This window comes from Lepidothrix coronata, unplaced genomic scaffold (genome assembly GCF_001604755.1).
Source record: "Lepidothrix coronata isolate B3197 unplaced genomic scaffold, Lepidothrix_coronata-1.0 Scaffold44, whole genome shotgun sequence".
Lineage (NCBI taxonomy): Eukaryota > Metazoa > Chordata > Aves > Passeriformes > Pipridae > Lepidothrix > Lepidothrix coronata.
The window spans coordinates 2,466,469-2,494,145 of NW_016690224.1; the positions used below are offsets into that span (position 1 = coordinate 2,466,469).

General features: G+C 54.8%; 1 protein-coding gene across 2 annotated transcripts in view; it reads left to right on the top strand.

Moving 5' to 3' along the window:
• The first annotated feature begins 331 nt into the window (after nucleotides 1-331).
• SEZ6L (seizure related 6 homolog like) overlaps nucleotides 332-27,677 on the top strand; it is a 37,735-nt gene continuing 10,389 nt past the window's right edge. For both annotated transcript variants that reach the window (XM_017814467.1, XM_017814468.1), the window contains exons 1-3: nucleotides 332-408; nucleotides 22,740-23,501; nucleotides 24,182-24,315. In XM_017814467.1, the coding sequence (XP_017669956.1) occupies nucleotides 339-408; nucleotides 22,740-23,501; nucleotides 24,182-24,315 (966 nt within the window). In that variant the 5' untranslated portion in view covers nucleotides 332-338. The remainder of the gene's footprint in view (nucleotides 409-22,739; nucleotides 23,502-24,181; nucleotides 24,316-27,677) is intronic.

The following is a 27,677-nucleotide window of genomic DNA, read 5'->3' on the forward strand; positions in this document are numbered from 1 at the left end:
GCTGGGGCGAGCGGCGGGGGGGCCGCGGGCGGGGCCGGAGCGCTCGGCGCTGCGCGGGGGCCGGGGCGGCCGCCGGCGCCCTCCCCCGCCGCTCGCTCCGCTCCGCTCCTCTCCGCGCCGCTCCGCTCCGGTCCGCCCTCCGCCGCGCCCGCGCCCCCGCGCCGGCTCCGCTTCGGCGGCAGCGCCCGCCCCCGCCCCGGCCCGGCCCCGCTCGGCGCGGCGCGGCTCCGCTCGGCTCGGATCGACGCGGCCCCGCTCCGTTCAGCTCGGCTCGGCTCGGCTCGACTCGGTTCGCCCAGCTCGCCCCGGCGCGGAGGCTCCGCCGCGTCCGCCGCAGGATGCCGGGGCCCCGCGGGCTCTGCCTGCTCGCCCTGCTGCTGCTCGGCACCCCCGCGGCCCCGCGCCCAGGTAAGCGGGGCGGAGCGGGGCGGAGCGGGCCGGGGCTGCGGGGCTCCCCGGGGCCCAGCGCCTCCCGGCTCCGGGGAGTGGGCACCGCCCGGGGCGGGGGGATGCAGCCGGGACGGGGAGCGGGGAGTCGGACCGGGAGGGTCTGCTGGAACTGGCCGTGGCATCCTCGACCGGGAACCCCTAGCTTCTGCTGCTCCTGGGGCCGGGGTGAAACTTCTGGCATTGCGGGGGAGCGCAGCGGCAGCGGCAGCGGGCGCGGGGCCCGGCGGGACGCGGAGGCTCAGCACCGCGGGGCGGACAGCTCCCACCGCCCGGGCCGAGCGGGGCCGCTCCGGGAACCGCGTTCTAACGGGGAACCGAGGGCTAAAGGGGCCGCGGCCTCCCGGGAGCCGTGCCGGACCCTCCGCCTACCTCCCACAGGGAGGCAAGCCCGATGTGTCCGCAGTCCTCTGTGTGTCCCCAGCCCCCGGGGTCCCTCCAGCCCTCACTGCCAAGTCCCCACCGGTGTTCCTGTCCCACCGTCTAGGGCTTGCAGGGGGTGGCCGTGAGGGGGTGTGTTTATCCAGGGGCTGCATGTTCATTCCGCGTGTGTCACGTTTCCACGCAGACCCGCTCCCACCGCCGCGATGACAGACCTAAGAATAGGCTCTGGGACGTGCTCGCGGGTGACTTGGCAAAGTCATCACAAACTCGCGTGGGGCTTAAACATGACAAAAGTGGTGCCTGTATCCAGTCCCTCGGCACTGGTGGGGTGCTGGGATGAAGCAGCTGGGCTTGAGCGTGTGTCCGGATGGGGTTACCGGGGCGGATTGTTCAGTGAGAGAACGGGAGAGGCTGGTGTCTGCCAGTGCTGCAGTGTGTGCGGGGCCCGAGGCTGCCCTCCAGGGCTGATGGGGGGTTTATAGCAAGGACGACCAGCTCCAGGTGTCAGGAGTGTTGTGCAATGCTGCCTGCCCTCTTCAGTCCCTGTTCTCATGTTCAGATTGCATTGAATGACTTTGACTTTTTGGCCTTAAACTCAGCTCTCTAGACAGGGATTGTATTACAGAATCCATCCTTTCTGGGCAGCAAGACAGAAATGAGCATAGAGGATGGCATTTCTCTCTCACCTGCATGGATTTGTGTTCTGCATATGGACATGCATGTATGTGTGGAGGAATCAGATTCAAAGTCCCTGTCAGTCCTGGCATCCTGTTCCAGCATGGGGGCACAGAGAGGCATGCTCCTCTGGTTACACAGACACTCTGGTCCAAAGCTGCTGGTGGGTTGTGAGTGCAGTGATGGTCCCTGAGCCCCCCGGGGGGGGGTCTGGAGGAGCTGGGAAGCAAATCCATCAAGCACAGGCCCAGTGTGGGGCTCACAGCTCCCACACTGCCTCATGTGCTGGAGGCAGGAGGGTTGCCCCAGTCCCACTGGGAGCATCAGCAGGCAGCCCAGCTCCCTGGGAACAGGATTTGGCATGATCTGCCGTAAATCTAAGGATAGGAGAACACAGCGTGCCGAACTCCTCTTTCCTTGGCAGAGAGGGAGCTGATAAATTTTTGACCCTTTACAAGGTTTGGTGAATTATTGCTGTAAAAGCTCAACTCCTGCCTACACAGCCTGGAGCCAGCGGTGATGTGGCAGCTCTGCACATGCCTGGAGGGTTGTTGATCTGTGTGGAGAGGGACACAGTTAGGGCCCAGACCAGCAAACCATGCTGTTCTCCAACTTGGGGGGGGAGCAGGATCAGACCCTGCAGAGTCAGATTGCTGTGCTCCATCTGCTGCTCTTTCAGTTCACGCTTTCAAGAAACAACCAATTTCACATGACTTGCACCCATCGGGTGCTCGGCTGGTGGCTTTTGGTGCTCTGCACTGGTGAAGCCATTTAGATCACCAGAGAGGAGGTGTGAAAGCCTCTCCTCTCCTCTCGGCATCCGCTCGCACCCACCCACCGGCACAGAGCGGAACAGGCAAGACAGGCACGTCTCTCCGCAGGGACTTGTGCCAGGAGGCTCCGGGCAGCGGCGTGCAGGGAGCAGTGGCGTGCAGGGAGCACGGTCACCAGCGGGGGTATTTGTTTAGCACCGTGAAATGATGCAGAGGGCAAACATGGGGCGTGTGGGCAGCTGTGGGCAGAGAGGGCAATGCTGTCTGTGCCGCCCATGCAGTCTCGGGCTGGGACCGACCCCTGGCAAAGTCTGGTCACTGGGCATGGCAGGGGCACAGTTAGACCCCTGGGAGATCTAGGATTTCTAAATATACCCCGTTTAGGGTGTCCACTAGAGGCTGTGACGAGACCAGCAAACCCTTCCCGAGGCTGCGGTGCCGGGAACAGAAACGCAGTCAGGGGTGCTGAGCTTTGGGCTCCTCTGTAGCCTCGTGATCTGTGCCCTCCCTTCTCCGAGGGGTTTGGGCCCCCCCAGGCTGGTTGTCACAGTGCAGCAGCAAGGCACAGAGATTCCTTTGGCCGTGTGGTGAGCGCAGCACCACGGGAGGCTGTTTCCAGAGAATCAGGTGTGTCCAGCAGGAAGAAAAACTGAGCGTGAACTCGGCAAGGGCTGCAACAAGTGCACGGTGAGCTCTCGCGGCAGCACCCCGAGCAACGAGATAACGGCACAGGGCCAGGCTGCCCGCGGGCTCTGCGGCTGGAGACATCGGGAATGGGGATTGTCTGACGGAGAGCTATCAGAGGCCATGGCAAATGGCTCCTCTTCCTTCTCTCCTCCTTGGCAGAAAGGACAGGGAGAGCCTGGACTAGGAGCAAATGAAATTAGTCTCTCTTAGCCGTCTACTTCTCCCGTATTTCTTGCCATTGTGAATATACAAAGATGCCATTTTAAGTATAGTTTTCTAGATGTCACAGTGTCACAGACGTTTCCTTCTGTACATTTTAAACTTTGTCCTTGAGGGATCTGTACCAGGATTTGGGGCTGAGGAGTCAGGCTGCACACAGCTGAGTGTGCTCCCTTGGCACCCAGAATGCCAGGCAGAGGTCTTGGAAACGCAAACCATGTGAAAAGGGAAGTGCCGAACAAATTAGTGTGTGATCCAGCCCTCAGAAGTCAGATTGTGCTGGGTTTGGAAGCTAATGGATAGTACGTCACAGATGAGGCAGAGGGGTGTCAGGGCATTGCTGGGCAGGTAACGTGGGCATCAAAGTCAGCAGGTGTGAGTATGGCCCATCCTGCCAGCAGGCAGGGATGTTTCCATGCTCAGTGCCAAGCACTGGGGTGCTTTGTTATCCCATTCTGTCCAAACAGTTGTTTTTTTAATGAAATGAGCTTTGTATGATTAAATAAGATGCAGCTTTTGATTTGGACTACAAGCAGCCTCAGAAATCCGTGTATTTTCCATCCTCTGTCACTGCGATGAGTGCAGCTGCTTCCAGCGGGCTTTGGGCACAAAAAAACTCAAAACAGACTAACCTTCTGTGACAATCCAAAAGTTATTTACTTGATGCGATTTTATTTTTCAAATATTTGAAAGCGGTTACTGATCAGTAAAATACACTCCAAGGAAATCCTGTTACAAAACACAGGCTCTATTTTAATTAGCATGACGAGGGCGACACGGCTGGAACTGGGGCCTGCCACCGAGTGCATCTTTCAGGAGCTCAGAGATGTCTATAGGAAACGCTGCGTGAGCACTGGCTTTCCAATTTTCCAGTCCATCAGGATGGATTTACACTCTTGTCAGGGGTATGAAATTGCTGAATTCAGAGCTGAGAGTTTTGTAGCTTTAACCACTTGGTTTGCCAGGCACAGGGTGCTCTGTAAGATGGGGATGTGTCCATCCCTGCTCTGGCCCCAGGGACCCACAGCCCTGTGGGGGGTCATCCACTGGATGTGTAGGGGGACACTGGCACCTCAACAGCACCCAGCCTCCTGACCCCATCAGGGCTTGAGTGGGGTGAGCACCAGGATGAACCACACCAGTGTGGAGTGTGGGGGCCATGGGCAGTACCTGGCCATGCCCCTTTGTGGGGCGGCACAGGGGCTCAAAGCCAGGAGAAACCTTGGGGTGAAGCTGGTGCCAGCCCTGGCAGAGGGGATGGGGACACACCACCCCCCAGCCGGTGCCCCCCAAAACAGGGGGCAAAGAACAGAGTGGGGGAAGGCTCGGGGGGGGCTGTCCAAGGGGAGGGAGGGTTTGGCATCTCTGACTCAGGTTGCTGCCCTTCAGCTGCTGCTCGTAGCTCTATTCTGCACTTTCCAGAGCCCTTCCCAAAAGGACCTGCTTCACAGGATCACTTTTTCTGCTGATGTACACGTGAGCAATGCTGGATTGATGGGATGCAGGGAGCAGGTCCACATGGTGCAGGTGCCTCAGCATCTCTCACTGCAGCCCCAGGTCCAATGCAGTGTCAGGTAACTCAGCCTGCATGAGCCGGGAGAAGGGAGAGAGAAAGACTTTGCAGCTGGAGTCATTCCCGCTGAGGTGCTCAGGGAAGGAAGGTGTCCTTCATTCCAGGGACAGGCCGCCAGCTCCTGGCTGTCTGTCTCCTTTCACAGCTTGTTAACAGACAAGTTGTTAAGGATGTTCTTGCTCTGTCCCATGGGGCTGGTCCCATTCTATCCGCATCCTGCTCTATCCACATCCTGCTCTATCCATGGATAAAAATACCTGCAAAACGGAAACGGCAGCCACAGAGAGGAGTGAGAATATGTGAGAGAAAGAGCCCTGCGGATACCAAGGTCAGTGAAGGAGGAGGACGAGGAGGTGCTGCAGGTGCCCCATGGTGCAGCCCATGGTGAGGCAGCTCTGCCCCTGCAGCCAGTGGGGGTCCACAGGGCAGGAGAGATCCACCTGCAGCCCATGGAGGACCCTATACCGGAGCAGGGACCCCGTGGGAAGCCCATTCTGGAGCAGGTTTGCTGGCAGGACTTGTGACGCCCTGGGAGACCCACGCTGGAGCAGCCTGTTCCTGAAGGAGTGACCCTGTGGCAGGGATCCATAGTGGAGCATTTCCTGGAGGACTACAGCCTGTGTGAAGGACCCACGCTGGGAAATTCATGAAGAACTGTATCCCATGGAAGGAACCCCAGGACTGTCTCCTGTGTGAGGGTGGAGCAGCTTTGGTGGGCACCCAGCATCCCTCCAGTGCCAATCCAGAACATCTGCAGGGTCACCTGCACAACTGGGAAGGTGAAGAAGGGAAATAAATGAACTTCCAATGCTTGCAGTGACCCCCTTTTCACTCAGCTCTGTTATGTTTCAGACTTCATCCGTAAGGATTTCCAAAATCAGAGGTGATCCATGGAACTGGGCAGCTGGAGGAGCTAACTGGAGCCTGGGACTGAAGGGGCAAAGCTGGGAGCAAGGGAGACTCATTTTCCATACTGGATAGTTACATGTTGTGGATTTCCATTAGAGCCCATGGCACTGGCTCATACCCAAATGCAAGCCTTGGTTATCTCTGGCTTGGATCCCTATGCCCGGGGGATGCTTGAGCAGCCATGACCAGTACCTGGGTCCTGGCACAGCTCAGGACCCCCTGGCAGCCCCTGGACCCCCAAAAAACAGGTGATGTCAGGAAGGAACTTCCAGGAGCTGTAAAAGTGGGGCTCAGCTCGCAGGGAGCTCCACCAGTGCTTTTGAGAAGATATTATTCCTGGCCCCGTGTCCTCCTTAGATGACATGGATGTAGGATAACAAGCCCTTTGAAGCGTGCTGCTGGGATTTAGCGTCACGCTGTCACAGCTGTGGGAGCTGCACTGAGCTGTAACTCAGGGATCCAGATGAGTGTCCTCGTCCTGGCTGCAGCCAGAGTCCATGGGGAGTGAACAGGGGCACGCAAATCCAGCCACAGGGGTGCAGAGGGGAGTGACAGCCCCCTGGAATGGGGATCCTCTGCTGCACTGCTCTGTCCCATGGTGCCAGGGGGCTCAGGGCTGTGGGTACATGGACATAGTGCTGTTCCCAACCTTTGCTCGGGAGGGACGGTGTTTCTGAGGTGCTGAGGAGCTGCTTTCCCTTCTGTTCCCTCTTTTTGCTTGCTGGAGCTCCTGCTGGTGGTGCAGCTGCAGCTGGCATGCTCCCAGAGCACAGCCCCGACTCAGCCATCTCTTTTTTTATTCCTTTTCCTCCTTTTCCTTTCCCTGGGAAGAGGCCAGGAGAGCAGCTGACCAACCCTGAGCGCTGGCTGAGCCTGGCGCTTTCCTGACACAAAGTGAGGAGGCTCTGCCTGGATTCCCAGATCTGCAAGGTTAAGCGCAGAGTTATCCAGACCAATCTCCCTTTTTCCAACCCCAGGATCCCATTCATGCAATAGGTGTTTAACCCCCAGAAAGCCTGGCAGACTGCCCCCAGGGGTTTGGCTCTTTGTTCCTTCCTAGGGGTGAGGGCAAAGCACCCCAGGACAGATGGCTGCGGCAGGAAGGTGCGAGGAGACTTCATGGAAGCGAAATCCAAGCTTCTGGCAGAGAGGAGGGATCGTATGAGCAGCCTGGCCACTCAGCCTGGCTCCGAAGGCACGATTCCAAGTGCAAAGCTTTAGTCTGGGAAGGAAATTTGGTGCCAAATGCAAAGGCATCCAAAACCTGAAGCACGACAGAAGGGATAACTGTGGGGTGGATCCCGGAGCAGCGTCATCTGCTCGGCAAGAAGGATTCTCATGTCTCGCTGTCTTGCACAGTGGTGTGTGATGTGCCAAAACCAGGAGCTGAGGGGCCAGGAGTGTCCTTGGGAGGGCAGCTCTGCAGGGTGACCCCAGGGAAGGGACAGCAATCCTGGTCCCTGGGGCTGCCAAGGGACATTTGGTGACGTGCTCCAGCCCGTGGTCAAGGGCACCACTGCGGGGACCTGGCACAGAGGGCAGGAGTGGGCAGGCAGGCACAGGAATAACAGGGGGAGTGAGGGAATGTTCTGGAAACCGGTCAAGTCAGGACAATTTCAGAGCTAGTCAGAATGGCTGAAAATATTTAAAATTCAAGAGAGAATCTCCATCTGACTTTTTAGGGTGGATTAATGGAGCATGGCAACATTTTGTGGATGAGATGCTTCATCTCGGGTAGAGTGGTGGCTGGGGGACAATACTGAGGACATCACTTCTGATGTCCCCTCTGCCACCCTGCATCTCTTCCATGATGATGGGGCTGCACAGTGATCTGCAGAAACAGGCACTGCATCTCCTGATGCTGATTTGAGTGCAATTTCAGTAAAAAAACAGGCTACTCCTGACAGTCCTGAACTTCCATTTGCAAAGATACAAAGTCCCTAAATTGACAGACCACTCTGGCATGAGCCCTAAGAGCTCCCAGTGCACCAGCACATCCCCTCCCACCGCAGGAGCTCTGCAGACACAGCTTAGCAATGTCCTCGTGGACATGTCCAATGTCCTGAGAACATCCTTAGAGACTTCAGACCATTCCCAACACTGCTGGGGTTAATCTGCTCTGGGGCAAAGGGGAAAGATCCTGGGGCAACACTTTCCAAAGCAGCCACCCACTGCAAAGCCACCCCAAAATTTGGGGCCCCAAGACAAGGAAAAGCTCCTTTCCAGGGTACACAGTCCCCACCAGAAAACATGTCTCCCTCCACTCCTTATCATGCATCCATATTATCCACGAAGCAGTTTTTAAACTGCTGCTGGACACTATATTTACATAAATATGTGAGCCAATGAGGTCTAAAACCCTGGTGAGCTCTAAATGGTGAATTAGGTTTTTGGAAAGAGGATTTTATCAATTTACTGCGAGTGCAAATCAACAGCAGAATTTACAAACCCATCAAAAAGCGAGGTGACAGTTTGGAATTAATCCTCTGCCCCAGGCACACGATGTACCTCCACAAACATCTCCCAGCATAAATATATTTGAGAAATAGTGAAGGAAAACGTAACTCCTAATGCCTGTGCACGCTGGCGGCAGCGGGAGATGAATGGAAGCGAATGTCATCGGGAAGGTGCTGCCGCCTCCTGCTTTATTTTTATCCAAGACTCAGTCCCCAGCCTGCGCTGAGGTATTGCAGTTTGTGCCAGAATTTTTTCCCCAAGAAAATTTCCCCAATAATCTCTCTTCCTCATGCATTCTTTAAAAAAAAAAAAAATTAAATTTAGTTCCTCCACACACCCACCCCCCAAAACAGCCCCCCCCTCCGCCTCCATCCCACCCCCCCACCCCATCCCCCCCACTTGGAGCAGCCCTGGAGGCAGCGTGGCCTGGGGGGACAAGTTTATGCTTCCCCCCCCAGATGGGAGGGGGTGGGGCGTGGCTGTGGCTTTGGGACAATAACTGGCACTGTTGGGCTCACTTGCGTGCTGATGGTTTCAGCGGTCAGGGATTTCCTTGGATCGTGGGGATGCTCCGGGTGCCCGCGGTCCTCTCCTGGGGGGAGCCGAACTCTCTGGCATCTGCTGGGCAATGGTGCTGCTCCTTCTATAAGGATGGAAAGCAGCTTTCAGCGTTCAAACCCAGTGCAGCATCCTAACAGGCACAGACATTCCCATTCCTGCTCCTTCTGGGCCCTTGGAGCTGCATCTCACACAGCAGAATCCGTGCTCGTCGTCTGGAGAGGGGCTTGGGCTGCTCTCCTCTCCCCTAGAGGTTCAGAGCTGCCACGGAGATGAAATCAGTGAGGCAATATCAAGTAAAAGCCAAACTTTTCAAGCTTTCTAATCACAACTAGAAAGGCTCCTTTTCAGCTTTTGTTTCCAGCTCACAGAGGAGCCCGTGGCTGCCAGCGGCGAGATCGCTGGCTTTGTTGTGGAGATGACTGTGAAGGACACAGGCTGTGTTCCCATTTAGGAATGCATTGAGGCTTTCTTGGAATTCATTAGGAAAGGTAGGGAGAGAAGGGTGCAGCAAAACCAGAGTCCTTGCAGCTGCAGCCCACTCCCCAGGGGCAGGGCTTTTCAGTTTTTCCGCTGCAAAATGTCTTTTACAACATCTAAATTCGAAAAGGGTTCCCTTCCTCTGGTTGGGGTTTACCTGTAGCCTTCAAGGAAAGGGAAGCTGCACCTCCAGCAGCCCAGCTGGTTCCCCAGCACCGCTGAGCTGTGGTTCCAGGCAGGACCCCCAAGTCTCCTTCCTTGGATCCATCTGATATGGCTGAATGGCTCTGCTAGAGCTAAGCATGGAATCCTGGAATGATTTGAGTTGGAAGAGACCTTAAAGATCACCCCATTCCACCCCCTGCCATGGGCAGGGACACCTTCTGATAGACCAGGTTGCTCCAAGCCCTGTCCAACCTGGCCTGGGACACTGGGGCAGCCACAGCTTCTCTGGGTAACCTGTGCCAGGGCCTCACCACCCTCACTACCAGGAATTTCTCAATATCCCATCTAACCCTGTCCTCTGGCAATGGGAAGCCATTCCCTCTTCTCCTGTCACTCCCGGCTCTTGTCCAAAGTCCCTCTCCAGCTATCTTGGAGCCCCTTTAAGCACTGGAAGAGGCTCTAAGGTCTCCCTGGAGCCTTCTCTTCTCCAGGCTGACCACCTCCAGCTCTCCCAGCCTGGCTCAGTAGCAGAGGGGCTCCAGCCCATCCACTGGCAGGATGAGGCACAGGGTGACTGTGACTCGTTTTCCTGGTGGGCACATTGTCACCCAAAGGCACAAACTGAATTGAGTCATAGCAAACAACATCTCTTGGAGTGGCTCAGGTATCCGATCAAACTTCCGTGGGGGAGGGCTGTATTTTTCCGCATTTCCACTCCACATGCATCAAACTGGCCTCAGGAGCAAAGTCTTTCTTAAATTATACAGCATTGCATCCTTGATCAAAACAAGAAGCCTGAGCAAATGGCAGAGGCAGGAACGTGCCTAAAGTCAGGGCTACGATCCCAGAGTCAGAATCACCTCTGAAACAGGGGTTTAGCTCTGAAAGTTCCTTCCTCAGCCCCCCAGCACCATCCCCAGCTACAGGCCAGAGCCTTCTCTCATGGAAAATACTTTATGCATGCCCAGGACCCTTCAGCCTGATCCCTGAGTGTTCAATATTGCATGTCAAAATGGCAATGCTTAAAACCAGATTTATGTCTCAGATATGCCTCTTTTAATCATACTACACTGCTATCAAAAGGACATTAAAAATTACGGTTACCCTGTAGGAACATAAACAATAGCAGCAGTGAAAAAACCTTATCCAAGGCGAGTGACAAGCAGGGTTTTATAATTAGCTGATTCTTTACCTGCTGAGAAGAAGAGTTGGGTGTTTTCTCACCACCTTTCCCCTTCACCAGGGTGTGACAAAGATAATGTGAGCAGAAAACGTGCCCAGACACCAATGATACCACACGTGTTTTACAGGAATACAAAAGGAACATCTGACACAGCCCCTCTCCACATGCTGATTTCAACATCAAAGCTCTCTGGAGAGGCTTGTGTAGCAATGCAGCTCCCTGAGCCAGAGTGGCACTTCCCAGCATGGTACTGCTGGTGTCACATGGTGCCAAAGCTGCTTTGATGGGAGTAGAAAAGCTGGAAAACCAAGGAGCTGCCCACTAGGAAGTGTGATGGTCTCCAACAGGTCCAGGTCCTCCCCAGCACACCCATTCTGAGGCAGAGCTGGGGGTAGAAATGAGCCTCCAGAGCTGGCATTTTAAGGCTTTCTTGGTTAACTCAATCCATCTGTGATTAATGAACAACGAGGATGTAACTTGAGTTCGTGGGGTTTCTGATTTTTCTATTCGAGGATTTTTTTGGGGCAGAGTAGAGGAAAGTAGCACTGCCCAGTCCCTTACAAGGGAGATGTGCTTCCATGCCCCTTGTCAGCATCCTTGTGCTTGTTTCCAAGGTGGAACACAGTATAGGGGCAACAAATCCCCGTGGGCACAGGAGAAGGTGACACATCCCCACGCTGGGCAGGTGCCCTGATGCAGGTGGGGAGTTCCCTACAGCGAGTGGGAGAGGCAGAGACACAGTTTCTGCTGCTGGCCACAGTCCAGCTGGAGGACCGAATCCTCTTTCCTTGTTTACAACACACTTTTAGCCTTCCCTTTCTCCATTTTGGGGAATCCAGGGATGTCCTGGGTGTTGGTGCTGCCCTGGCAGCCACACTGGGTGCAGAGGATGCAGGTGTCCCACACCTCATTAGCTGGGCACAGTTGTCACCACCCCAGCAATCCTGGGCAAAGCGCCCAACCTCTTTGTTCCCAATGTTCTTGCACCTCCCAAAAGCTTATCATTATCCTTTCTGATATAATCAAGATCAATCAAACAGAATAATAGAGCAGAGGTCAAGGAAGGCTGTTACTTCCTCAGGGAACAAGGGGCTGCTTTCGTCAGAAATACCAGGGAGCCAGCTTAATTGTTCTAAATTTGAGAAATTATGAATGTGCTCTGTAATTGCATGTTCTCCTGCACTGGAGAGGGAGGAGAGACCTGGGAGAGGCTTTGGATGGGAGCTCCACTGCAGACACTGCACCTCCAGCCTTGGGGGCTGCTGCCACAGAGTAGGATTTTAGGATTTAATGCCTCATGCCACCAATACTGGGCTGAAAGGAAACTCTCTGCCCTGTGCCTGCCCAGCTATTGCTGTGTGGGTGCACATGGATGCGGAGGAATGCAGAGGGATGCGGAGGTTGCTGGAGCCAGGCAGGGGACTCAGCAGGGCTGCACCCAACCCCAAGAGTGAAGCTGCTGCTTGCCATGCAGGAGGACTCTGCTCCTTTCCTGACATCCTGACGGCTAATGAAAATATATTTGCTATCTGTATTAATTAAAATAAAGTGCAGCAGCTCGTCATGAGGCTCCGTGGGAGAAGCTGTACATGGGTTATCATCATCCAGCACAGCGTTGTGCAGCAGTGGAATTAGTTCTGCCAGGCCATCTTTAAAACACAAATCACTGATGGCTGATACAGCTGACAATTAATTATATAGAAACCTGTGTCACTGGAAATGAGGTGAGAGCTGAGGAGCAGCAGCAGCAGCCCAGGACCCTGCAGGGATGGACCTGGGATGGGCTGTATGGTCCCAGGGTCTGGGGCAGGGCAAAGGGGTAAAGCTTGTGCCAACCCCAAACTGCTGCTCTGCACCCCCAGAAAAACTCCATTTTTAGTGAGAAATTTTTTTTTAGAAGTTAAAAACTGAATTTCAGGCAGATCTTGTCTGTAAAGGGGTTAGTTTCTGAAGGAATGAGCCAGAGCAGAGGCACATCCCTGGCAAGGAGACTCTGGACACTAGGGGCATGGTGGAAGCTGTGGTTCCCATACAGATCTGTGCAGCAGGATGTGCCCATGGGCACAGGGAGCTGCTCTGCTGCCAAACCCCAATTTGTCCTGACACAATGAGGATCCGGCAACAAAGCGCAGGTTATTGCTTTTTTAGGAGGAAAACACTAAGTAATGGAGGGGGTGACTGGCTGACAACCTGCATCAAGGCCAGGCTGGAAGAGGCTTGGGGCAACTTGGTCTAGTGAAAAGTGTCCCTGCTCACAGCAGGGGGTGGAACTGGATGAGCTTTAAGGTCCCTCCCAACCCAAACCATTCTGTGATTCTACGGTTCTGTGATCACATCTGCTGGCACTGCTCCAAGCTGTGAAACATCGTCTGGGAGCCCAGCACATCCCATCCCTCGGCCATCCCGTGCAGTTCCAAGCTCTGCCCTCTCTGCTGGGGCACACGAGGCTGGCAGTGGTGCAGGAATGGGAACAGAGAGCACCGGCTGTGCCCTAGTTCCTGCCAGCCTCGGCAGCACAGACCGTCCCCATAATCGATGGAGCCCAATAACTGTAATAACCACAACCATCAGTAACCCTCCGCTTTCCCTGCCTTCCTGATTGCCGGCAGCGGGGCCGTTCACAAGCTGTCAGGAGTCATTAGGCACTAGAGCTGCATCATTTCAGAGCAGTGCAACAGGGTCTTTTCAAGGGCACCAGCATGCACCGGGCAGCACCAGGCAGCACTGGTTCTTGTACAGTTCCTGCACGGTTCCTGCATGGCCTCAAAGAGGAGAAAATGCAAAGAAAAGCATTGCCTGGAAAAATTTCCCCTCCAGAGCAGATCTTTGGGATGATGCAAACTGTGACCATCATCAGGACACACTGACCCCGATGCCTGGCCCAACACAGTGTCCCAGCAGGCAGAGCTGAGACCCCACTCTGTCCCTCGGGAGGGAGAAACGGGCTGTGCATGGACTGGATGTTGCAGGGGACTGAGGCACAGCCTGGGGTACTGAGAACCCCCAGCCCTGTCCCCACTCCCTCACCCTGAGCAGCTCCAGCTCAGCCACCTCTCCCCTATGCATGATGTGATCCCAGGTGCTGCATCCCTGTGTTGGGAACAGCCTGTCTGGGTCAGTGGGGAGAGCAGAAAACACCTGTGTGCCCTGTGCCAGATGTCACCCATGCCATCCTCATTGCTCTGAGACACCTCTGCAACCCAGGAAGAAGGGCAGGACCTGGTGGGCTTCAAATCCTGCCCTGAGATGCCCCAGGGCAACTTTTGGGGTACTACAGAAACAATCTTTTGGAGTACCTCTGGAAAAACCCATGGAGGAGAGCAGGCAAGGGCAGCAGCAGTGCCAGCCGTGTCCTGCCCTGCTGCTACAGGAGAGGCAGTGATGCACCTTGAGGTGCTGCCAGTGTCTGCTGCTCTCACAGGAGCCTGGACTGGAGCCACACTGTGATTCCTGTTACATCCTGTGAAAGAAATATAAAGAGCTGCCAAACAGATTGAGCAGAGGCAGCTCAGCTCTCCCCCGTCACTGCAGTCGCTCAGGAGCTGTGCTGTGAGCTCCAACAGGAGCCAAACTCTCCAGCTGCCCCAGCCCGGGGAGCACCGGTGCTCTGGTCACCTGCATCTCTAACATCACGTTGTCACCTCATATCTCCACTTCTGGAGTGGAAATCAAAACTAACCAAACTGTGAACACACCGCAGACAGGTAGAACAACAGGGGAGGTTCTGAATAGTCAGATATTGCATGGATGTGACTGCCTGGAAGTGAGTCCATGAATGATTTATAGCCAGGCAGAGAAACAATCAGTGATTATAATCAGACTAAACCTTTTCTCTCCAGATGTTTTAGGGCTGTGTATCCAGTAATTGCTTTTCAGTGTCCCCAGGGGCAGGGAGTTTGACTGAACCCACTGGATGAGAGCTTATGCAATTCTGGGGTGTCCAGTGGGTTGCCTGGGCTGTTCACCCTCACCTGGCATGTGCTTGGCCAAGGCAGGGTAGGAAGGGACACGAATGTGGTGCCCACACTCCCACAGAACCCCTGGCTGGCACAGCAAGGGATGCTCCTTGGAGCTGGAGGACATCAGTGTGTCAGGGAGAGGAGCCCTCAGAGGTAAAGCCCTTCTGGCCATGGCATTCCAACCTCCCCAGCCTGCCCAGGTGGGTCCCAGGTGGCGGGAACTGCCAGGGCTCTGTGGTTGGGGCTGAAAGCACAGAGGGTCCTGGCTCACTCCCTGTGAGCAATGTCCTGCCCACAGCAGAGCTGCTGAAACCTGGGCTGCAACTCTGCCAGGGTTCCTGCATCCCTGCCAGTGCTCTTGCATCCCTGCTGGGGCTCCTGTATCGCTTCTGGGTCCCCTCCACCACCCCAGAGGCAGTGCCAGGGCAGAACACCCCTGCCAACACCTTGGCTTGTGCAGCACTGGCACCGAGAGGCAGTGGCATGGCAGGGACACAGCTGAGCAGAGCCCAGCCAGGCAGGAACCCCCAGGAACCCCTGTGGTGTCACAGCACGAGCAGAGCATGAACTGCTCCCAAAGAGTTAATCCCGGCACTCGCTTCTTCAGATCTGCTCCGCTACGTCTTAACAGTGATGGGAGATTAATTATTTTAGCTGCAGAGAGCTGACTAGAACGGGGTTTTGTAGCTAAATATACTCTCTCTTTAGGAACCCATTTAATTTTATGCCCTGATGTAGACGGCTGGGCTGGATGATTGGTGCAGAAAGAAGGAGCTTCTCTTCCCCCACTTCAATTTGTACTCTGAAAAACTGCCAAAATACCCAATTTCCTCTCCCTGGGAGGGCCCTGAGGAGCAAACATCCCGCTTGGGGAGCCCAGGAGAGTTACAGGATGGATCTGCCTCTTCTCCTTCATCCCTGTGGATTCCTCATCCCTGGAATTGCTCAAGGCAAGGTTGGACAGGTCTTGGTCTAGTGGAAGGTGTCCCTGCCCACGTCAGGGGTGAAACTGGATGATCTTTAAGGTCCCTTCAAACCCAAACCATTCTGGGATTTTGTGATCCCTGTGACAAACCTCTCTAGAGTGAGGACACCCATGGGGACATGGCAGCAGAAGACAGGGAGAGCAGGTCCCCCTGCCCTCGGATGTCCATGTCTGGTGCTGGCTGTGGTAATCCTGGGGGTGCATCTGGCCAAGGTGGAGTTCTGGCACTGGGGATTTACCAGGAAGACTAGAAAGCTCCATGGAAAACTTCCTATTTGCACCTAGTGAGAGGCTCAGCTTCCACAAAAATTAATGCCTCCTTGAACCCACTGGGTTAATTCCTTTCAGCCAGGTCTGTCTGCCTGTGACAGGCACAGATGTGCCTTTCTTATACCTGACATCATAAAAATCTGTGATAAACTCAAACCAATCCCTGCATCAAAGTTCCGCTCTCTGTAATGGCTTTACCCCCCTGGCCCCTGGTCCCCACGAGTCCATGTATTGCTCTTGGAATATCAGGATAATTCCTCTCACATTGGCTGGGGAAGCAGTGGGATCCATTTAGGAACAGCCAGCACGCGATGAGTTGTATCGCTTCCACACTGCGAATCTCTTGATTCCTCCATAATTGGATGAGCCTCTTTAATTCCTCTTCCTCATTAGCTGCTGGTGCTGCTCCTCCCGTGTCCTTTTGGGAAGGAGCTAGGCAATTCCCAGCATGATTTCATCCCTGGGTATTTGGGGCTGTGCCAGGGCTGCTCTGTGCTAGGTGGGATACAGGGGTGAGGGGTGCCAGGGTGCCAGGGCTGGGGCATCGCTGGGACACACAGGCTCCAGAGTGAGGGGACCTGCCCAAAGCCACAGGTGCCTGCACAGAGCTGGCGTGGCCAAAACAAATGCCCGAGAGTCAAAGTCTCATTGATTCCAGCTCCATGAAGCAGCACTGGGGAGGAAAATCTATTTTCCTCATAGCTCAGAGAAGTGTGTAATTTCCCAGCATCTGTCAGGCCGCTGCAGATCGTTAGAGCAGTTACGAGCTTCTCGGGAACACGTGGAGGGGAGAGGTTTGCAAGTTTAATTCCCGTATTCCTGGTGGTGTCCTTGCTCCTGAGCAGAGTCAGCCAGGCACAAGCAGCATGAATTCACCAGTCAGGCACAAGTAGGATCGATTTGCCACTGAAACAGGTTTTTAGGAGTGTTTTGCTGTCGGAATGTTGCCCACCACCTGCAGCAGTCCCTGACAAACTCCCTGCTCCCACCTGGGACCAGGAACCCACTCACCTATGGACAGTCCAGGGGGCTTTTCCATCCGATTCAGCTCGGTGCTGGGATCAAGTGTGAGAATGGGTATGTGCTGTCCCCCAGGACCATGTCCCAGACCCACATCCTCTGCCAATGCAGCAGGTCCCTGAGTCTCTTGCTATGAGCAGCAGGCATTGGTGAAATGCCTCTCTTCCATCCCTGGAAGTGCTTAAGGCCAGGTTGGACGGGGCTTGGAGCAACGTGGGCTACTGGAAGGTGTCCTTGCCCATGGCAGGGGAGTGGATGAGATGGTGCTTAAGGCCCCTTCCAACTCAAACCATTCCAGGATTCAATGATTCCATGATTCTCTCTTCTCCTCTCTTCTTTCCAGACAGAGGCAGATTTGCCACTGGATGCGGGAGCTGCAGCCGGGTGGGCAGTGGGGAGGAGAGCCCGGTCCTTCCTGGCCATGGCTTCTCGGGCTGGGCACCACCGCCAGCATCCTCACCCAGTAATGAGGGGTTTCCATGGCAACCTTATTTGAGCATCACAAGTGACACAGATGTAAATTTTAAAATGAAATATTCAGACCACAGTCCTATGAGCATAAATAAACCCCTGCACATGGGCAATTTAACAGCATTTTAAAGCAGATTGGAAACTCCCCAGGGCCACCGGAGTCTCTGTGGCATTGGGAAATTCATGGGAATGGAAAGAAATGCATCCTGACCCCATCCTGCCCCAGGAATCCCAGTGCTCAGCCCCATCCCAGCCTGAGCCCAGAGCAGGATCAAATCAACAGGGAAAGGTGCTGGTTCACCTGCACTGCAGAGGATGTGGCATGTGGGGACAGCATGGGAATGACATCCAGGTGCCCCCCGGAATGGGAGGCAAATCATTCCCGGAGATTCTTGACCTCTGCTGAAGTCTCCTCCTGAGCAAAGGCTGGGCATCTTTTTTCTTCTGAATTATCTTACATCAATTGCTCCGTGGAACAGTCCATGTTTGCACGGTGTGCAGGACCGAGCACTGGAGTCCTGGGGCTCCCAGCACCCCTGTGCTGCCATCCCTTCCGGGCAGGACCTGGGGACAGGCACCGCTGCTGTGTCCTTGTGCCACATCGGAGAATCACTTTCTATTTTCTCTGACTGCAATGGAAATGTTTGTCTGAAACTCACCCACAGCCCTCCCGCTTCTGCCTCGCCGGGGGCACAGAGTCGCCTTTAAGAGGAGAGCGGCTCCGAAACTCGGGGTGCCGCGGGCAGACCCTGCTCTGGCTGCACTTCCCGGCGCTCCCACGGGGATGACTCACCCGGATCGGATTGCTACGGCTTTATTTGCTTACAGGGCGAACCGGCAGGATGCTCTTGAGGAAAAGTGGAGGTTTTTTGCCATTGGAAAAACTTAATTTGTCGAAACTGTAACTGCAGGAAAACGTGGGATTCGCATCTCCTGCCTGGAGGCAGGCGGCCAGCGAGGCTGCTTCCGGCTGTGGGGACATTTGGAAAATGAAAGACTGTTTTGATTAAGGCTTTTCAGCTCTTCAAGATTCAAGGCAAAAGTCTAAAATCTGAAACTTAACCAAAAAATTTCCAATCTGTCACAGCTGAGTATTTTCACGGGCAAAACATGCTTCTTCTCAGATTCTCACTTCCCACCCAAACCCTCTGTTTTCCTCCCTGAGGGTGAAACCTGTGTGGCAGGTGCTGGAGGTCGATGTGGGAAGAGGCAGAAAAGCAGGAGGTGCCCAGGGTGCTGCTGCCCCTTCCCACCCACCAGACCCCACTGACATTGGGTTGCATCAGGGACTGGCCTCAACAGCCCTCTTTTGTCCAAGATCTGGATAAGCCCTGTACGAACTCATCCTCCTGACGATCCAGTGCACGGCAACACCTGCCAACCCTCCTTCATCACCTGTGTGGGAATTGGGAATTCTGGGGGTTCATCCTGCATGCAGAGGCTTGGGTGCTTGGGGGTTAGGGATCAGTCCTGGATAAGGTGCTGGGGGGTGCAGGATCAATCCCAGCTCTCCATGAGGGCTCACATGAGACACCAGCAGCAGCTCCAGGATAGATTAGCCCAGCCCAGCACCTGTCAATCTGGCTAGCCCGTCACACAGCCAGAGCACAGGGCTGAACACCACCATTAAGAGCATCTGGATAAGCTTTATCCATTTCTGCTATAATCAGATCCTAAACCCTCCTGGACAGTGACTCCTGAGCTCGAGCAATCCCGCTACCGTTCCCAGCAGCCGAGGAGCGTGTGCTCATTGTGTGGTAGCGATACCATCGGCATTAGTAATGGGAGCCCGCGATACAGCTACTCGTGGTTTAGCCCTTTCAGGAGCACAGCGGCAAAATGAGGCCTTTGTGATTATTCCAGCATCCTTTTATCAGGCATTTGCAGCTCTGTAATTCCTCTAAGCCCCTCTGGCTGAGGTATCTCAGCAATCAGGTTTGCCTGCAGCTCTCCAGCCATGGCGCCTCTGGAGCAGCAGATGCTTCTCTGCCACCACTGCCCACAGGACAGAGTCCCATCTCCCTGGCTGGGGCTGCAGGGATCCTGGGGACCCTCTCACACATGGATGAAACTTTGGGGCTCCCACGGGTGGTTGATGCCCTGCAAGCACCTGTGTCAATGCTGCGTCTGGGTGAGAGGAGACGCTCTAGGAGCCCTTGCCCTGCAACCCCTCCTGTCCTGGTGCCTTTCCAGACCCCTGTGGCATCACCTGAGCCCTGAGAAAGGGTTGTGTTCCCACTGGCAGCTCCCACAGTGCTCAGCACCCTCATCCCACCAAGGAGCCAGAGCTTCCGACACAGCTAAGTATAAACCGCGGGGGAGTGCGGCTGGTTGGAGACATCCTCCCTGGAGCTGAGCTTCCTTCCACGGTGTTTACACGCTGGTATCCAGGCAGATCCCAGAATAGACCTGAAGAAGAGCTGTCGCTTTGCGTTAAGGTCACTTGTGCTCCAAACTGTCCCGGACGTGTCTGTCCCATCCCTCAGGAGCAGCCGCCCGTGCCCACAGCGCTGTGCAGAGCACGGAGCCACGGGTGCCACGTCTGAGGGAGCAGGGGCTGCAGGGCCACAACAGAGGCTTCCATGGATTTGAAGAAGCCTTTCCAGTCCTGAAAGAGAGCCTGCAGAGAGCTCCTGATCAAGATACAAGATAAACCCCTTGTTCATCTCAATAGCATTTATTTCCTCCACAGCTGATTTAGCAGATTAGATCAAGGTCAAACGTGACCATTTCTCTTCCACCAGCTCAGTGTCTCCAGATTGATAATTTGTGAGAACAAGATGGATTTTGGCAGCCAATGAGAGTCCTGCTTAGCCTGCCCCAGCCCCAGCCCAGCCTCCTGTGGAGCCAGATCATCTCTTACCCTGTGGGCCTTGGAGGCGGGAGAATGGCTGTGTGCATTGAAATCGGCATGAAAAGGCTTTCCAAAGCCCACCCCGATCAATACAAAATATGGAAACCCATTGCAATCCTTCCTTAAGGATGTGGATACTTGATTCTGTCTCCTGAGGTGGGGTCCAGGCAGGACTGAGCGAGCAGGGGGCTGCACTGGGGCTGTGGGGCAGCTCTGAGGTAGGTGGGGAGGGAGTAGAGTCTGGCAGCCTGGGGATATGCTGGAGCACAGCTCGGGTTTGGGGGTGGTGATGCAATCTGGAGCTGAGATCATTAATCACTTCTCTTTCTTGTAATGTGGAATAAGCCTATATTAATCCTTCATGCCAAAGCCCCTCCACGTCCCCCTCCCTGCCACAGCCTGGCTTCATTCCACCTTCTCCACTTCCCTGGAATGCACATTTGCCCTTTACAGACTGAAGCATGTTCAGTGTCTCATTAAAGAGTCACTTTACAGGGTGTTTTATTTCATGCTTTGTTAAGGACAGAATCGGGTAAATGCATCCTGGCAAAGGATCTAATAAGGAATTAGTCAACTTTCCAAAAGCATAAAACATGGTTTAATGGCAAAATCCATTAAGAATTAGGGTTCATGTGACAAATAACCCAGGGATGCTGGTTTGATGTTTCTGGGAATACACTGGCTTTAAGGACTTGGGATCCTGCAGGAACACTCTGACTGTCCCACTGTCACCCAGTGTCCCACCATGTCCCACTACGTCCCACCGCATCCCACCAGCCAGCAAGCCCCATCCCCTCACCTCCAGGACTGTGCTGCCTCCTCCTTGTCTGAAACCCCCATCTTCTCCCATCACGGAGAAAGCCTTTTGCTGCAGAGCACTAAAACCAATGAGCTGACCTGTGGGACAGCACCCACCATGATGGACTTCAGCTGCGGGAGGAAGGCAAAAGCCCAAGAAAGCTCTGCAAAACTCCTCATGACAGGAGAGTTGACATTGGCAATGCCTTGGGGACCAATTCCCCTCCATCAGCCCATGGCAGGATGTGCATCAGCCCATGGCAGGATGCCCGTGGGGGCCAGGACCAGTCCAGGGTGGGATGGAGAGGGAGGCAGAGACTGTCAGAACAAAGTGGAGGTTGCAGGGTCTCCCAGGTCCTACTCCCAGCAGCGTGTGTGGGGACACCAAGGCACCCAGGGGGAGCCAGGGGAGATTATTCAGAGCTGACACCAGTTGGTGGTTGCAGATGATGTGTGTGAAATGTCTCCTAATGTGCTAAGGGAATCAGCTAATTGATTTGCTGAACCACTTGCTAATTAAAGTATTAATGTTTTAACTTGTGGGAAACATAGTAGGAGAGGTCAGAAAACCCTCTGGGGCCAGAACACGTTTGCTGGTGGCTGGATCCATGACTCGACTGGCTGGCAGCAGGACACAGTGGCTTGGGGTGGGCACAGCTCCATCCCTGGCTGTCCCAGGGGTGAAGGACCAGCCCAGGTACTGACAGTGTGTCCAAAGACTCTCTAGGACCAAGGACTGGAAGCAGCACAGGGGCTGTCAGTGAATTTTGGTGACTCCATCCTTCAGGATAACTCACCAGCCTTTGTCTTTCCCTCTTATTCCTTATCTTCAACTCTTGCCAGAAACTGCTCTGATTTTCCAGAAGATGGAGCAAAGTCAGTTTTCATCAGTTGCTCAGTCCCTCTACACAGGCTCTTGTGTCATTCCTCCATTCCCATGGGCAGGATCACCCAGCAGTGTCCCTGTGTTTCAGATTTCACATCCAAGATGTGAAATCTTTTTTCCTTTTCATTCTGGTCCTGCCTAAATTGTTAGAATTGAAACACAGAAACCCCAAGTTAGGTCTAGCCCAAGCATTGTGCTTTTGTTTAAAGCACCTGCAATACTGACAGTGGTGATGTGCCCGGGGTGATCCGGAGGTTTATCTAGAGTCTGCTTGGGAAAGAAACCCTGGCTGCTGCTCCAGCCCCCCATCCCCGGGAGAACTGGCACTGTGGTGGGCACATGTCCTGGCTGCCCCCATGGGCACATCACAGCAGCTCAAACTGCTTTTGGGAGCAGGTCGGTGCCTTCGTGTGCAGCTGGGAAAGGGAGCACATGCCTGGGCAGCCAGTAGTGGGGCTGGGGGCTTGCAAACCCCCCACGCCCACACAAGGGCAGGGATCCTGCATTTTAGGGGCTCCAAACCCTCCCAGGGGAGCTGAGGGGGCTGGAATTACGGTCTTTAAGTACCGTGCATTAAGCACTTTCCCTGGCAACTGCTGTTTCCATGGAAAGCTTTGACTCTGGCTCTCGGAGCAATCTGCAGTATCTCACAAAGATCACCCTGTATTTCACCCCACAGACCACAGCCCAGACACCACACTTGTGGTGGATAAATCTGTATTTATGAAATTATCCCCTGGCTGGGGCAGTGCTGAGTAGCTTTGGTCACTTGCTTTTTATCCCACAGGCTGTGTTGAGTTTGCTCAACACAAGGGGTGCCTAAGGGGGCTCTGCGAAGGCTTGTGTTGTGCTGTGGGGACCACAGCAGAGAGCAGCAGGTGTTCCTTCAGCCACAGCTTCCCAGGGGACTGATTTCACACCAGCAGCACAGTTACAATTTCATGCCCAGACTTGCCCAAGTCCCACTTTTTCCTGTTTTTTTTCAGACAGCGGATCAGGGGCGGCGCTGGTCCCTGTCAGCCCAGACCCTCTTGCTGCAGATGAGCTGGTGGACAAGATGGTCGGTGGAGCTGCAGAGTTCGGGCACGGCACAGGTTTGGCCGGTGGAGCTGAGGATTTTCAGCATGCCATGGGTTCAGATGGTGGAGCCGAGGAGCTGGGACATGCCACTGCACTCAACCTGCTGCCAGCCACGGAGGGCGGTGCCAAACCAGCAGCAGAGGAGACAACGTTGCTCATGCAGAGCCATGTCCTGCCAACAGCCACCATGGCCCCCAGCACTGATGCAAAAAAACCTGTCCCTGTTAAGAAAAAGCCACCAACTCCAAAGCAAATAAATATGGGAAGAAAGCACCCAAGGCTCAAGCCAACCCTGGCAGGGCCCCCTGGGACTGCCTCCCCAGCCAGCCCACTGCGCTCCCGGCTCCCCACCACTGCCCAAGATCCACGAGTGCCAGCAGAGGACATGGACCAGGGGCCCCCGGAGCTGCCCTGGGGGGACCAGGCCACCACCAGCTGCCCCACGCTGCAGATCTCCCCATCCACCCTGCCACCAGCCCTGCCTCGGCCCTTCCCTGACAGTGCAGGTGATGCTGAGGAGGTTCCAACCGTGGCTCCCAACGGTGACACCGTTATCCCGATGAACAGTGCGGAGAGAGACGTGCACAGCTCCTCATCAGAGGAGAGCCAAGAAACCACCACATCCACCATCATTACCACCACTGTCACCACCACAGAGCCCACCCCAGGTAAGATGAGCTGCCAGAGCACAGACACAGGGGTACGGCACCTGAGGGGGAGCAGGTCCGTGTTTAGGGCAGCCCCCCAAAACTAGGACACCACCTGGGTTTGGGGGGCTGCCTAAAATCTTGGTGCTCAGAGGGCTGGAGCACATCTCCTATGGGAAAAAGCTGGGAGAGTTAGGGTTGTTCAGTCTGGAAAAGAGAAGGCTCTGGGGAGACCTTAGAGCCCCTTCCAGTGCCTAAAGGGACTCCAATAGAACTGGAGAGGGACTTTGGACAAGGGCGTGATGTGACATGACAAGGGAGAATGGTTTCCCACTGACAGAGAGCAGGGTTAGATGGGATATTGGGAAGGAATTCTTCCCTGTGAGGGTGGTGAGGCCCTGGCACAGGCTGCCCAGAGAAGCTGTGGCTGTCCCATCCCTGGAAGTTTTCCAGGCCAGGTTGGACAGGGTCTGAAGTAACCTGGTCTAGTGGAAGGTGTCCCTGCCCATGGCAGGGGTCCCTGCCCATGGCAGATCATTATGACTGGATGATCTTTAAAGTCCCTTCCAGCTCAAATCACTCCCTGATCCTACGATTCAGTGGGATCAGCTGATTGAGACCTGGGTGCTGGGTTTTGGGGTGCGGGAGGGAGCTGCCAGGTGACGGTCCCTTGGTGTGATTGCTGACGTGTGTTCCCCCAGTCCTGTGCAGCATGAGCTTCCACGACCCCGAGGGCTACATCGACTCCACAGACTACCCCCCACTGCCCCTGCACGGGTACCTGCAGTGCACCTACAACGTCACTGTCTACACAGGCTACGGCGTCGAGCTCCAGGTGAGAAGAGCTTCAGTTTGGGGATCCTCACAGCCAGACCCCTGTGTTCACAGCAGCAAATTGTGCCAGGCACCCACAGCCCTGGGCACCACTGCCCTGGGCGCCTGCACTTGCTAAGACAAACCTTCCCAGGGAAAAAAATAGATTTTTCTTAGGCCTCCTAATAAACAAACTGTACGAGGGAGCTGGTACACCCTGAATGTCAGCGATGATCAAACCGCTTAAATGTCACACAATTAATTTAACAACGAGGCACTGGCAAGCAATTTGCTAAAAAGGCACTTGGTTTTGGTGGGAAGAACACAAGTCCCCTGGTCCCTGCATCCCTCTGCCTGCTGGGAAAGGTGTGGGTGGCCCCAGTGGGTGCAGGAAGCCCTGAGGCAGCGGGGTGGGCAGCCCAGGTCCCCTCTCCAGGCAGTGCAGGTGCTCACCATGTGCCCTCCCATCAGAGTGGGGCATTCTCACCAGGTTGATGTGCTCCATCAGCTCTCCCCAAAATACAGCACCCCTCCGCCTGATGAGGCTGGGAGCAGGGCAGCAGCCTCAACACATTCCAAACACTCTCCAGGTCAAACCAGCCCAGAGTCCCCATACTCTGGCATTCAATTCTTTCTTCTTGCATTCTCTCTGTGTCACTGTTTGCATCCAATTAACATCCATTGACTTTTAATCTGTGTAATTAAGAATGTGCATTAGAAGGGGCAGGGGTTCCACTGGGGTTGTCCCCTTCAAGTGGGCACACGCTGTGGCTGATCCCTGGGGTACAATGGCAAGCTGACCACCAGTCCCAGAAGTGGGGCAGTGGTGACAGCACAAGGTGAGCACTGGGGTGTCTGAGCATCTCAGACACTTTTCCATGGCAGTAACTGTCTCCTCAGATCTGCAGGGTGCTAAAGACAGGCTGCTTTGCTGTAAATTCGCTTCTGCCCATGATCCATCAGGTGACACCACTCCTGAACTTGCTCTGTTGTAAGCCAAGGTTTTAATGGAGCATAAAATTAGCCTCTACACAAGCCCCCAAGCTTTGCATTTCCCTTTGTTGATGCTTCTGAGCATTTCAGACAAATTAAATCACAACAGCAGGTCCGTGCTGGCAGAGCGTGGCCTCATCTGCAGCTGGGCAGTGCCCTGAGCTGCCCGAGCACAGCTGGGCTGTGAGCTCCGGGGGCTCTGAGGTGAATTCCATCTGGTAGGTGCTGGATAATGCAGCGCACCTTCCCCAGCTGCCCCGTGTGATGTGGGTAATTGGTACAACTGGAGAGGTTTGGATTTAATTCACAACTCCTGGAGTGGGGATGGGGAGTAAGTCCTTATTGGGTTAGGAAGGGGATGAGCTTTCCTGCCAGGATGGTGTAATGCAGGAATAATTCAAAGGGGATTCCTTTCTTCACATGGGTGGGCTGAACTGGGAGCTCTGGAGGCCAGAGTCACTCAGGGATGCTGTTTTGGGAGATGCCAGATCAGGCTGGGCTGGGAGCTCTGGAGCAGGTGCTGTGTTGCTCTGTGTTATAGGTGCTGTGGTGGGGTGACCTGGGGAGCTGGGGTGGATGGTCCCTGTGGGGAGCCTGAGCTGGTGCCCACCCCGGTCACAAGTGGTGCAGGGTCTCAGAAGGTCCTGCTGGAGGCTGAACATGGAGGTGTGTGTGAGAGCTTGGGGTCTCTGCTTGGCTCCCTGCCAGCAGCCCCCCACATCCCTCACAGCAACTCGGGGACAGCTGTACCTCTGCCTGTCCCTGTGCCAGCCAGGCTGTGCCATGGCAGCCCTGAGAGCTGGGAGCAGCCAGCTCTCCAAATGCTTCGTGAAATTATATTTATTTTTAAAATTCTTGAATCTTCTTGGCAGGAAATAGAATTTCCCTAAAGAGGTTTTCTAGTGGGTGAGCAAGGCTGGCAGCCTGACTTGAGGATCCCTCCTGCCTTCCCAACAGGCTCTGGAGGAGCTGACATCAGTGCAGACATTGATTAAAGTTAGAACTGGTCCTCCCAGCCCCTGGCAGGAGCTCACACATATGGTCCCTCTCACAGCGCTGACGGTGCCTGGCATGAAGCCACTGCATCGTCTGGGCTCGCTGGGTACTCTGGACTCCTCTGACGATGCCAGCCTGGTGCTGGCACAGAGAATGGCATGTGACATTCACAGTGACACCCAGCTCCGGGCTGCTCTGGGCCTGGGTTTGCTGGAGGATAGGCTGCTGGTGGAGTTGAGTGGTGTATGTGTGTGTGTGTGTGTCCCATGGCACCCAGCAGTGCTCCTCAGCTTCCTCCCTTCCACGGAGCTCTGCCTGCTCCTGCTGCTCTCCTGAATCCCCTTCCCAGGGCAGAGCTTCTCCAGCAGCACTCCTGAATGCTCCCCTTCCCAGTTTCCTGGAGTGATTTGGCTCTGCATAGTGTGCATGATGCCATCATCACTGGAGGGAGCCAGCTGGGGAACAGGTTTGGCTGGAGGGATTTCAGAACAAAATGTGTTAGAAACACCCTGGGAACATCTTTGCAGGGATTCAGACCCAGCTGGGGAAGCAAAACTCTGTCCTGGTAGGAGCTGGCAGGAAGTAGTTAGCATTGTGTGGAGCCCACTCAGCATCCCTGGATCCCATGTTTCAAATAATTCATCCCAAATAACACTTCATTCCATTTATTAATAATTAGATCTGAGCCATCCCACAAGCTGCAATGTGTGCCAGCTGTGCTGGGGAGGCACATTTCTGGGACAAAACCTGGAAAGGAAGGAATGACCTGGGGCAGGTTGGGGGCTGGGTTTGCACTGAGCCCATGTTTCTGATGAGGCTTTTATCTGCCAGGACCCAGCACCCTGCTGCAAAATAACGGCAAAAACAGCTCCTCCTGGATTAAAACATGGGCTGGGGTGAACTCAGGCATACTCTGACCCAGCCTGGGGGTGCTCAGTCCAGCCCCACAGCAAAGATCAGGCTTTTCCAGGGATTTTCCTTCAGGTCAGGCAGGGAGTCATTTGGTGGGACTAGGGTGGTTTCTCCAGAGGAAATCTCCCTCCTCCCAGCAGAAAGGCAGAGGATGCCAAGGGCTGTGTGGGGGTCCATGTAGTGCCAGTGGCTGTGTCCTACCTTGTGGGCCAGGGGGAGGTGGCATGGTGGTGACAACAGCCACCAATCCCTTCAGTCACAACATCATCGGGAGCGCTTGTAATCACAGGCTGGGCTGGGTGCTAAATATAGAGCCCTGGGCTCGCACACTTAAGGAAACAAACGATCTGATGAGCATCTTTCTGCTGAAATATGAGCCCATTTATTAAGCTAAATGGACGTGAAATGCAAATGTGAGGTTACTGCTCAGCTATTTCCAAATAATAATTAAAGGCTTTTGGGACTACTCATTAGATGCACTTG